General features: G+C 54.0%; 1 protein-coding gene across 1 annotated transcript in view; it reads left to right on the forward strand.

Annotated features, from left to right (window-relative positions):
- Window positions 1–602: 602 nt before the first annotated feature.
- The window catches only part of heatr6 (HEAT repeat containing 6), a 98,399-nt gene continuing 85,751 nt past the window's right edge, over window positions 603–13,250 (forward strand). Inside the window, exons 1-4 of the mRNA XM_065024037.1 lie at window positions 603–947; window positions 4,519–4,626; window positions 9,520–9,660; window positions 9,752–9,867. Of these exons, the coding sequence (XP_064880109.1) occupies window positions 654–947; window positions 4,519–4,626; window positions 9,520–9,660; window positions 9,752–9,867 (659 nt within the window). The 5' untranslated portion in view covers window positions 603–653. The remainder of the gene's footprint in view (window positions 948–4,518; window positions 4,627–9,519; window positions 9,661–9,751; window positions 9,868–13,250) is intronic.

A 13,250-nucleotide genomic window follows, 5' to 3' on the forward strand; every position in this document is an offset into this window, starting at 1 on the left:
AACCATCTGTGGAGTCTTGATACGACCATGGGATATTACATCCACCTAGTGCCAGGGTCCACATCACAGGAGTGCTCAGGATCTCATAACTGAACTATCAATGGGTAGCTAGGGCCTGCCTCCTATTTGCTTGATGTTTCTCCCTGTCTGTCTCATGTTTCTTAAGCTACTGCTGCTGACTGCCTTTCTGAGCTGCTTCAAGACACCTGAAGCAGTGGAATCAACCAGGAACTGACACATTCTACATTTTCAAAGTGACCGATTCTTGTTTATAATAAAGTAATATTTCAAATGTTATATTAGATACAAATAGTAACCTGTTCACTGGATATACATTTGTGAAAACGGTTCAAGATTAGATATGGTGGACTTAATAGCCTATATAAAACACCTCTGGGTTTATTTTCTATTAGAAGCTGCACAGAACAGGAAACCACCACTCTTATGTCACTTTCTTAGAGGAATAGGTAGGACTAATGAAGAGAATTTAATGTAGACCGTGACTGGCCGCATACTCTATAACAGTAGGTCTCGGTGTATGCACCTTATAAATTGGATGCGATCCGCCAATCCGAAGAAGAAGAAAAGGGAAACTACGTTTTGACCTCCAGCTAACCCCGGATGTACCATTGCCGCAGAGTTTTTCCTGAAAGATGGCTGCCAGAGCAACGTTGTCACCAGGCTCTAGTCTTCCAATGTCTTCCAGCCTAGCCGGTATTAACGACGGTGTGTCAGTAACGCTATCACCAGATGCGGTCCCGTTCAGCCCGCTGGCTCCGGGGGACCGGGAGGAGATGGGTTCCGTGGCGGGGCAGTTCTCCCACTACGCATCCAAGCTCCGCTCACTGCGAGCCGGAGATCCAGCCAGCCTGAAAACACAACTCAACCTGCTGTTCGACCAACTGATATCTGAAAACTACAGCCCGAACCACAACATACGACCTGAGGTACAGTAGCTATGATGAAGCTATGGACATTTGAACTTTAAACTTAGCTAAATAGTGAGCTTGCTAGTTACTGGGATTTTGATTGTCAATATTGCTTGAAATTAACAATTTACTTATGTAGCTTGCATTTGACATTTGAGGTTTCAAAAGGTTTCAAAACAGCCTGTTTAACTGAAGCCCGTGGAAAGGTGTTTCTGTCCTTAAGGCTTTTAACATGAACAACTTTCAATACCTTTTCCTAACCTACGTGATTTCACCAAAGATGTTTGGCATCCATTACTCGTTGTTACAGCATAGGTACAGTTTGGTGTAGTGCAGAGAATTTTCAACCAGCCTTAGTATCACCATCTTCTGCATTGGCCAAACGTGTTATCTTTTTAAAATGTCCTGTTGCAGTGGCACCCATGGTGCTCAGGATGCATTACCCGCTAGGCTGTCCACCCCCCCCCCCCCCACAGGGCTCAGGATGCATTACCTGTTAGGCTGTCCACCCCCCCACGGTGCTCTGGATGCATTACCTGTTAGGCTGTCCACCCCCACACGGTGCTCAGGATGCATTACCCATTAGGCTGTCCACCCCCACGGTGCTCAGGATGCATTACCCGCTAGGCTGTCAACCCCCCACAGGGCTCAGGATGCATTACCCGCTAGGCTGTCCACCCCCCCACGGTGCTCAGGATGCATTACCCGCTAGGCTGTCCACCCCCCCACGGTGCTCAGGATGAATCGACTAGGATTGTACCTTTTGGCTTTTGGACAACGAAAAAAGTTATGAAAACCAATAGGGCTGTAGGGAAATGACAGTGGTGGGTCCAATAGAACAGGAGAGAGATGACATAGTGGTGGGTCCAATAGAACAGGAGAGAGATGACATAGTGGTGGGTCCAATAGAACAGGAGAGAGATGACATAGTGGTGGGTCTAATAGAACAGGAGAGAGATGACATAGTGGTGGGTCGAATAGAACAGGAGAGAGATGACATAGTGGTGGGTCTAATAGAACAGGAGAGCGATGACATAGTGGTGGGTCTAATAGAACAGGAGAGAGATGACATAGTGGTGGGTCCAATAGAACAGGAGAGAGATGACATAGTGATGGGTCCAGTCAAAAGTTTGGACACATCTGCTCATTCAAGGGTTTTCTTTTCTTTTTACATAAAAAAATAAGAAGTAACACATATGGATCCATGTAGTAACCAAAAAAGTGTTAAACAAATATTTATTTTATTTTATATTTGACATTCTTCAAAGATCCGCCCTTTTCCTTGACAACTTTGCACACTCTTGGCATTCTCTCAACCAGCTTCACCTGGAAGGCTTTTCCAACAGTCTTGAAGGAGTTACCACACATGCTGAGCACTTGTTGGCTGCTTTTCCTTCACTCTGCGGTCCAATTCATCTCAAACCATCTCAATTGGGTTGAGGTCGGGCGATTGTGGAAGCGAGGTCATCTGATGCAGCACTCCATCATTCTCCTTGGTCAAATAGCCCTGACACAGCCTGGAGGTGTGTTTGGTCATTGTCCTGTTGAAAAACAAATGATAGTCCCACTAAGCACAAAGCAGATGGGATGGCGTATTGCTGCAGAATGCTGTGGTAGCCATGCTGCTTAAGTGTGCCTTGAATTCTAAATGAATCACAGACAGTGTCACCAGCAAAGCACCCCCACACCTCCTCCTCCATGCTTCACGGTGGGAACCCCACACCATAACACCTCCTCCTCCATGCTTCACGGTGGGAACCCCACACCATAACACCTCCTCCTCCATGCTTCACGGTGGGAACCACACACGGGGAGATCATCCGTTCAACTACTCTGCGTCTCACAAAGACACAGCGGTTTGAACCAAAAATCTCAAATTTGGAGGCATCAGAACAAAGGACATATTTGGCTACCAAGTGGCGCAGCTGTCTAAAGCACTGCATCTCAGTGCAAGAGGTGTCACTACAGACCCTGGTTTGATTCCAGGCTCTATCATAAGCGGCCGTGATTGGGAGTCCCATAGGGCAGCGCACAATTGGCCCAGCGTCGTTAGGGTTTGGCCGGGGTAGGCTGTCATTGTAAATAAGAATTTGTTCTTAACTGACTTGCCTAGTTAAAGGTTAAATTTTAAAAATCCATCCATCTAATGTCCATTTCTCGTGTTTCTTGGCCTGATTCACACCGTCTCCTCTGAACAGTTGATGTTGAGATGTGTCTGTTACTTGAACTCTGGGACGCATTTATTTGGGCTGAAATTTGGCTGGTAACTCTAATGAACTTATCCTCGGCAGCAGAGGTAACTCTGGGTCTTCCTTTCCTGTGGCGGTCCTCATCAGAGCCAGTTGTCATAGCGCTTGAAGGTTTTTGCGACTGCACTTGAAGAAACTTTCGAAGTTCGTGAAATGTTCGTTATTGACTGAACATGTCTTCAAGTAATGATGGATTGTCATTTCTCTTTGCTTATTTAAGCTGTTCTTGCCATAATATGGACTTGGTCTTTTTTATCTTCTGTATACCACCCTTACCTTGTCACAACACAACTGATTGGCTCAAACGCATTTTTTTAAATTATTATTAATCCGTTATTTTACCAGGTAAATTGACTGAGAACACGTTCTCATTTGCAGCAACGACCTGGGGAATAGTTACAGGGGAGAGGAGGAGGATGAATGAGCCAATTGTAAACTGGGGATTATTAGGTGACCGTGATGGTTTGAGGGCCAGATTGGGAATTTAGCCAGGACACTGGGGTTAACACCCCTACTCTTACGATAAGTGCCATGGGAGCTTTAATGACCGCAGAGAGTCACGACACCCGTTTAATGTCCAATCCGAAAGACGGCACCCTACACAGGGCAGTGTCCCCAATCACTGCCCTGGGGCATTGGGATATTTTTTTTAAGAAGGAAAGTTCCACAAATGTACTTTTTGCAAGGCACACCTGTTAATTGAAATGCATTCCAGGTGACTACCTCATGAAGCTGGTTGAGAGTGCCAAGAGTGTGCAAAGCTGTCATCAAGGCAAAGGGTGGCTACTTTTAAGAATCTAAAATATATTTTATATTAAACAACTTAATAATGCCGATGCATGCATAACTAACAGGTGTTTACATGGTTTTGAGCCAGGTAATAGGAATTTCAACTTTAGTACCGGTGTTTGAGTAGGGTAAACACTATTTTTCTTTGGATATTTTGTCTCAAATTTTGAGCAGCTGAAGGCATAGATAACAGGTGGAATAAGTTTAAATGTAAAATAAGTAAACATTCTGGCTTGTAAGGCACATGTCCAGGATTCTGCAGTGCTTTGTTTGACTGTATGCCAAGAAATGTTCAGTCTGATTTATTAGACGAGTAGCAAAGCTCATGTTGGCTGTAATGGTGATCGTTTCTGGTCTCCCCCAAAAGTGCGCTTGTTCACCTCCTCTTATCTAATTTGAAAGGAAATGACTGGTATAAGATATTTTATTATGACATGCCTCCACCAATCCCATGCTTTTAGATTTGAAGGAAGTAGGAAACAAGTGTACACTTAAGGAGATGTTAGGAGATGCCTTCTGCTTACTGGTTGTCTGTGGTCGTCTGTTGACAGGAAGTATGCGCACTGCTCATCCACGTGACCCGCCTGGTTCCGCTCAGCCAGGAGCACTTGGTCGTCAAGCTATGTCAGCTTACACACCACCTCCTCAACCAGCTACAGGTATCCCCCCCACACCACCTCCTCAACCAGCTACAGGTATTCCCCCCACACACCACCTCCTCAACCAGCTACAGGTATCCCCCCCACACACCACCTCCTCAACCAGCTACAGGTATCCCCCCACACACCACCACCTCAACCAACTACAGGTACCACCCCCACACACCACCTCCTCAACCAGCTACAGGTACCACCCCACACACCACCTCCTCAACCAGCTACAGGTATCCCCCCACACACCACCACCTCAACCAGCTACAGGTATTCCCCCACACACCACCTCCTCAACCAGCTACAGGTATCCACCCCCACACACCACCTCCTCAACCAGCTACAGGTACCACCCCACACACCACCTCCTCAACCAGCTACAGGTATCCCCCCACACACACCACCACTCAACCAGCTACAGGTATCCCCCCACACACCACCACCTCAACCAACTACAGGTACCACCCCCACACACCACCTCCTCAACCAGCTACAGGTACCACCCCACACCACCTCCTCAACCAGCTACAGGTATCCCCCCACACACCACCTCCTCAACCAGCTACAGGTACCACCCCCCACACACCACCTCCTCAACCAGCTACAGGTATCCCCCACACACCACCTCCTCAACCAGCTACAGGTACCACCCCCCACACCACCTCCTCAACCAGCTACAGGTATCCCCCCACACACCACCTCCTCAACCAGCTACAGGTATCCCCCCCACACACCACCTCCTCAACCAGCTACAGGTATCCCCCACACACCACCACCTCAACCAACTACAGGTACCACCCCCCACACACCACCTCCTCAACCAACTACAGGTACCCCCACACACCACCTCCTCAACCAGCTACAGGTACCACCCCCACACACCACCTCCTCAACCAGCTACTGGTATCCCCCACACACCACCTCCTCAACCAGCTACAGATACCACCCCCACACACCACCTCCTCAACCAGCTACAGGTACCACCCCCCACACACCACCTCCTCAACCAGCTACAGGTATCCCCCCACACACCACCTCCTCAACCAGCTACAGGTACCACCCCCACACACCACCTACTCAACCAGCTACAGGTATCCCCCCACACACCACCTCCTCAACCAGCTACAGGTACCACCCCCCACACACCACCTACTCAACCATCTACAGGTATCCCCCACACACACCACCTACTCAACCAGCTACAGGTATCCCCCACACACCACCTCCTCAACCAGATACAGGTATCCCCCACACACCACCTACTCAACCAGCTACAGGTACCCCCACACACCACCTCCTCAAACAGCTACAGGTACCCCCCACACACCACCTCCTCAAACAGCTACAGGTACCCCCCACACACCACCTCCTCAAACAGCTACAGGTATCCCCCACACACCACCTCCTCAACCAGCTACAGGTATCCCCACACACACCACCTCCTCAACCAACTACAGGTACCCCCCACACACCACCTCCTCAACCAGCTACAGGTATCCCCCACACACCACCTCCTCAACCAGCTACAGGTACCACCCCCACACACCACCTCCTCAACCAGCTACTGGTATCCCCCCACACCACCTCCTCAACCAGCTACAGGTATCCCCCACACACCACCTCCTCAACCAGCTACAGGTATCCCCCCACACACCACCTCCTCAACCAACTACAGGTACCCCCCACACACCACCTCCTCAACCAGCTACTGGTATCCCCCACACACCACCTCCTCAACCAGCTACTGGTATCCCCCACACACCACCTCCTCAACCAACTACAGGTACCCCCCACACCACCTCCTCAACCAGCTACTGGTATCCCCCCACACACCACCTCCTCAACCAGCTACTGGTATCCCCCACACACCACCTCCTCAACCAGCTACAGGTATCCCCCACACACCACCTCCTCAACCAGCTACTGGTATCCCCCACACACCACCTCCTCAACCAGATACAGGTATCCCCCACACACCACCTCCTCAACCAGCTACAGGTACCATCCCCCCACACACACCACCTCCTCAACCAGCTACAGGTACCACCCCCCACACACCACCTCCTCAACCAGCTACAGGTATCCCCCCACACACCACCTCCTCAACCAGATACAGGTATCCCCCACACACCACCTCCTCAACCAGCTACAGGTATCCCCCACACACCTACTCAACCAGCTACAGGTATCCCCCCCACACACCACCTACTCAACCAGCTACAGGTATCCCCCACACACCACCTACTCAACCAGCTACTGGTATCCCCCACACACCACCACCTCAACCAGCTACAGATACCACCCCCCACACACCACCACCTCAACCAGCTACAGATACCCCCACACACCACCTCCTCAACCAGCTACAGGTACCCCCCACACCACCTCCTCAACCAACTACAGGTACCTCCCCCACACACCACCTCCTCAACCAACTACAGGTACCTCCCCCACACACCACCTCCTCAACCAGCTACAGGTACCACCCCCACACACCACCTCCTCAACCAGCTACAGGTACCACCCCCACACACCACCTCCTCAACCAGCTACAGGTATCCACCCCCCACACCACCTCCTCAACCAGCTACAGGTATCCCCCACACACCACCTCCTCAACCAACTACAGGTACCTCCCCCACACACCACCTCCTCAACCAACTACAGGTACCCCCCACACACCACCTCCTCAACCAGCTACAGGTATCCCCCACACACCACCTCCTCAACCAGCTACAGGTACCACCCCCACACACCACCTCCTCAACCAGCTACAGGTACCACCCCCCCCACACACCACCTCCTCAACCAGCTACTGGTATCCCCCACACACCACCTCCTCAACCAGCTACAGGTATCCCCCACACACCACCTCTCAACCAGCTACAGGTATCCCCCCACACACCTCCTCAACCAACTACAGGTACCCCCACACACCACCTCCTCAACCAGCTACTGGTATCCCCCCACACACCACCTCCTCAACCAGCTACTGGTATCCCCCCACACACCACCTCCTCAACCAACTACAGGTACCCCCCACACCACCCTCCTCAACCAGCTACTGTATCCCCCACACACCACCTCCTCAACCAGCTACTGGTATCCCCCACACCACCTCCTCAACCAGCTACAGGTATCCCCCACACACCACCTCCTCAACCAGCTACTGGTATCCCCCACACACCACCTCCTCAACCAGATACAGGTATCCCCCACACACCACCTCCTCAACCAGCTACAGGTACCATCCCCCACACACACCACCTCCTCAACCAGCTACAGGTACCACCCCCCCCACACACCACCTCCTCAACCAGCTACAGGTATCCCCCACACACCACCTCCTCAACCAGATACAGGTATCCCCCACACACCACCTCCTCAACCAGCTACAGGTATCCCCCCCACACACCTACTCAACCAGCTACAGGTATCCCCCCCCACACACACCACCTACTCAACCAGCTACAGGTATCCCCCCCACACACCACCTACTCAACCAGCTACTGGTATCCCCCACACACCACCACCTCAACCAGCTACAGATACCACCCCCCACACACCACCACCTCAACCAGCTACAGATACCCCCCCACACACCACCTCCTCAACCAGCTACAGGTACCCCCCCACACACCACCTCCTCAACCAACTACAGGTACCTCCCCACACACCACCTCCTTAACCAACTACAGGTACCTCCCCCCACACACCACCTCCTCAACCAGCTACAGGTACCACCCCCCACACACCACCTCCTCAACCAGCTACAGGTACCACCCCCCACACACCACCTCCTCAACCAGCTACAGGTATCCACCCCCCACACACCACCTCCTCAACCAGCTACAGGTATCCCCCACACACCACCTCCTCAACCAACTACAGGTACCTCCCCCACACACCACCTCCTCAACCAACTACAGGTACCCCCACACACCACCTCCTCAACCAGCTACAGGTATCCCCCACACACCACCTCCTCAACCAGCTACAGGTATCCCCCCCCACACCACCTACTCAACCAGATACAGGTACCACCCCCCACACACCACCTACTCAACCAGATACAGGTACCCCCCCCCACACACACCACCTCCTCAACCAGCTACAGGTATCCCCCCCACCTCCTCAACCAGCTACAGGTATTCCCCCAAACACCACCACCTCAACCAGCTACAGGTATTCCCCCAACACCACCTCCTCAACCAGCTACAGGTATTCCCCCCACACCACCTCCTCAACCAGCTACAGGTATTCCCCCAAACACCACCACCTCAACCAGCTACAGGTATCCCCCCCACACCACCTCCTCAACCAGCTACAGGTACCCCCACACCACCTCCTCAACCAGCTACAGGTATCCCCCCACACCACCTCCTCAACCAGCTACAGGTACCCCCCACACACCACCTCCTCAACCAGCTACAGGTATCCCCCCACACACCACCTCCTCAACCAGCTACAGGTACCACCCCCCACACACCACCACCTCAACCAGCTACAGGTATTTCCCCCACACACCTCCTCAAACAGCTACAGGTATCCCCCCAAACACCACCTCAACCAGCTACAGGTATTCCCCCCCCACACACCACCTCAACCAGCTACAGGTATCCCCCCACACACCTCCTCAACCAGCTACAGGTATCCCCCACACACTCCTCAACCAGCTACAGGTATCCCCCCCACACACACACACCTCAACCAGCTACAGGTATTCCCCCCCACACACACCACCTCAACCAGCTACAGGTATTCCCCCACACACCTCCTCAACCAGCTACAGGTATCCCCCAAACACCACCTCAACCAGCTACAGGTATTCCCCCCCACACACCTCCTCAACCAGCTACAGGTTTCCCCCCTCACCCCTACTCTCTGTAACCGTGTGTGTAGGTGATAGTGGACGAGCAGACGCTGGATGTGTGTGTGTGTTACGTGGTCCGTGCGCTGGCAGTGTGTAGCCTCTGGACTCACAGTGAGGTGCTGCAGGCGTTATCTACTCTGATCTATGGAAACGGACCGCGCTGCAACCGGGTAGGTAGCTATGGAAACGGACCTCGCTGCAACCGGGTAGGTAGGTTGGGGGGGTGAGGGATGTGTGACGAGCATGCTCTCTCTGTTGCAGCATCTGATTGAGTTGCTAGGTGATGGTGGAGTCCTGCGTCTCTATAGCGACCCGTCTCAGCCAGACATGGAGCTGCGCCGTGCTGCTCTCACCTGCATGGCTAACCTCTGTCTGGGGTAGGACTCACACATACCCCACCACACCATATTTTACCACACCATACCCCACCACACCATACCCCACCACACCATACCCCACCACACCATATTTTACCACACCATACCCCACCACACCATACCACACCACACCCCACCCCACCATACCACACCCCACCACTCCATACCATACCACACCCCACCACCCACACCATACCACACCCCACCACTCCACACCATACCATACCACACCACACTATACCCCACCATACCACACCCCACCACTCCACACCATACCACACCCCACCACCCATACCATACCACACCCCACCACTCCACACCATACCACACCCCACCACTCCATACCATACCACACCCCACCACTCCACACCATACCACACCCCACCCCACCATACCACACCCCACCACTCCATACCATACCACACCCCACCACTCCACACCATACCACACCCCACCACTCCACACCATACCATACCACACCACACTATACCCCACCATACCACACCCCACCACTCCATACCATACCACACCCCACCACCCACACCATACCACACCCCACCACTCCATACCATACCACACCCCACCACTCCACACCATACCCCACCACCCATACCATACCACACCCCACCACATACCATACCACACCCCACCACTCCACACCATACCACACCCCACCACCCACACCATACTATACCCCACCACACCATACCCCACCATACCTTACCACACCCCACCCCACCACTCCACTCCATACCACACCCCACCACACCACTCCATACCACACCCCACCACTCCATACCACACCCCACCATACCACACCCCACCATACCACACCCCACCACCCATACCACACCACTCCACACCACACCCCACCACTCCATACCACACCCCACCACTCCATACCACACCCCACCACTCCATACCACACCCCACCATACCACACCCCACCACACCATACCACACCCCACCCCACCACTCCATACCACACCCCACCACACCATACCACACCCCACCACTCCATACCATACCACACCACTCCATACCATACCACACCACCCATACCACACCACTCCATACCACACCCCACCACCCATACCACACCACACCCCACCACTCCATACCACACCCCCACCACCTCCACACCACACCCCACCACTCCATACCACACCCCACCACCCATACCACACCCCACCACTCCATACCACACCCCACCACTCCATACCACACCACACCACCCATACCACACCACTCCCCACCACTCCATACCACACCACACCCCACCACTCCATACCACACCCCACCACTCCATACCATACCACACCCCACCACTCCATACCATACCCCACCACACCACTCCATACCACACCACCCATACCACACCCCACCACTCCATACCATACCACACCACTCCATACCACACCACACCACACCACCCACACCCCACCACCACACCCCACCACTCCATACCATACCATACCACACCACTCCATACCACACCACTCCATACCACACCACTCCACACCCCACCACTCCATACCACACCCCCACCACCCATACCCCACCCCACCACTCCACACCCCACCACCCACACCACACCCCACCACCCATACCACACCCCACCACACCCCACCCCACCACTCCATACCACACCACACCACTCTCCACACCACACCCCACCACTCCATACCATACCACACCACTCCATACCACACCCCACCACTCCATACCACACCCCACCACCCACACCCCACCACTCCATACCACACCCCACCACCCATACCACACCCCACCACTCACACCCCACCACCCACTCCACACCACACCCCACCACTCCATACCACACCCCACCACTCCACACCCCACCACTCCACACCACACCCCACCACTCCATACCATACCACACCACACCACACCACACCCCACCACCCACACCCCACCACTCCATACCACACCCCACCACCCACACCATACCACTCCATACCATACCACACCCCACCACTCCATACCACACCACACCACCCATACCACACCCCACCCCACCACTCCATACCACACCCCACCACTCCACACCATACCACTCCATACCATACCACACCCCACCACTCCATACCACACCACACCACTCCATACCACACCCCACCCCACCACTCCATACCACACCCCACCACTCCACACCACACCCCACCACTCCATACCACACCCCACCACTCCACTCCATACCACACCCCACCACCCATACCATACCACACCACTCCATACCATACCACACCACTCCATACCACACCCCACCACTCCATACCACACCCCACCACCCATACCACACCCCACCACCCATACCACACCCCACCCCACCACCCATACCACACCCCACCACCACTCCACACCACACCCCACCACTCCATACCATACCACACCCCACCACTCCATACCACACCCCACCACCCATACCACACCCCACCACTCCATACCACTCCATACCACACCCCACCACCCACACCCCACCACACCACACCATACCACACCACTCCATACCACACCACTCCATACCACACCACCCATACCACACCCCACCACTTACCACACCCCGCCATACCATACCACACCACCACTCCATACCACACCACACCACTCCATACCACCACCCATACCACACCCCACCACTCCATACCACACCCCACCATACCACACCCCACCACTCCATACCACACCCCACCACCCACACCCCACCACACCACCCACACCACACCCCACCACTCCACACCACACCCCACCACACCACTCCATACCATACCCCACCACCATCCATACCACACCCCACCACTCCACACCACACCCCACCACTCCACTCCATACCACACCACACCCCACCACACCATACCACACCCCACCACTCCATACCATACCATACCACACCCCACCATACCATACCATACCCCACCACTCCATACCACACCATACCATACCACACCCCACCATACCACACCATACCACACCCCACCACTCCATACCATACCACACCCCACCACTACCACACCATACCACACCCCACCACTACCACACCATACCACACCATACCTTACCATACCCCACCATACCACACCATACCCCACCATACCACACCATACCCCACCACCCACTCCATACCACACCACTCCACACCCCATCCCACCACCCATACCACACCACTCCACACCACTCCCCACCACTCCATACCACACCCCACCCCACCATACCACACCCCACCACACCCCACCACCCATACCACACCCCACCACTCCATACCACACCCCACCCCACCATACCACACCCCACCATACCACACCCCACCACCCACACCACACCCCACCACTCCATACCACACCCCACCATACCATACCACACCC

Source organism: Oncorhynchus nerka, linkage group LG10, assembly GCF_034236695.1.
Source record: "Oncorhynchus nerka isolate Pitt River linkage group LG10, Oner_Uvic_2.0, whole genome shotgun sequence".
Taxonomy (NCBI): domain Eukaryota; kingdom Metazoa; phylum Chordata; class Actinopteri; order Salmoniformes; family Salmonidae; genus Oncorhynchus; species Oncorhynchus nerka.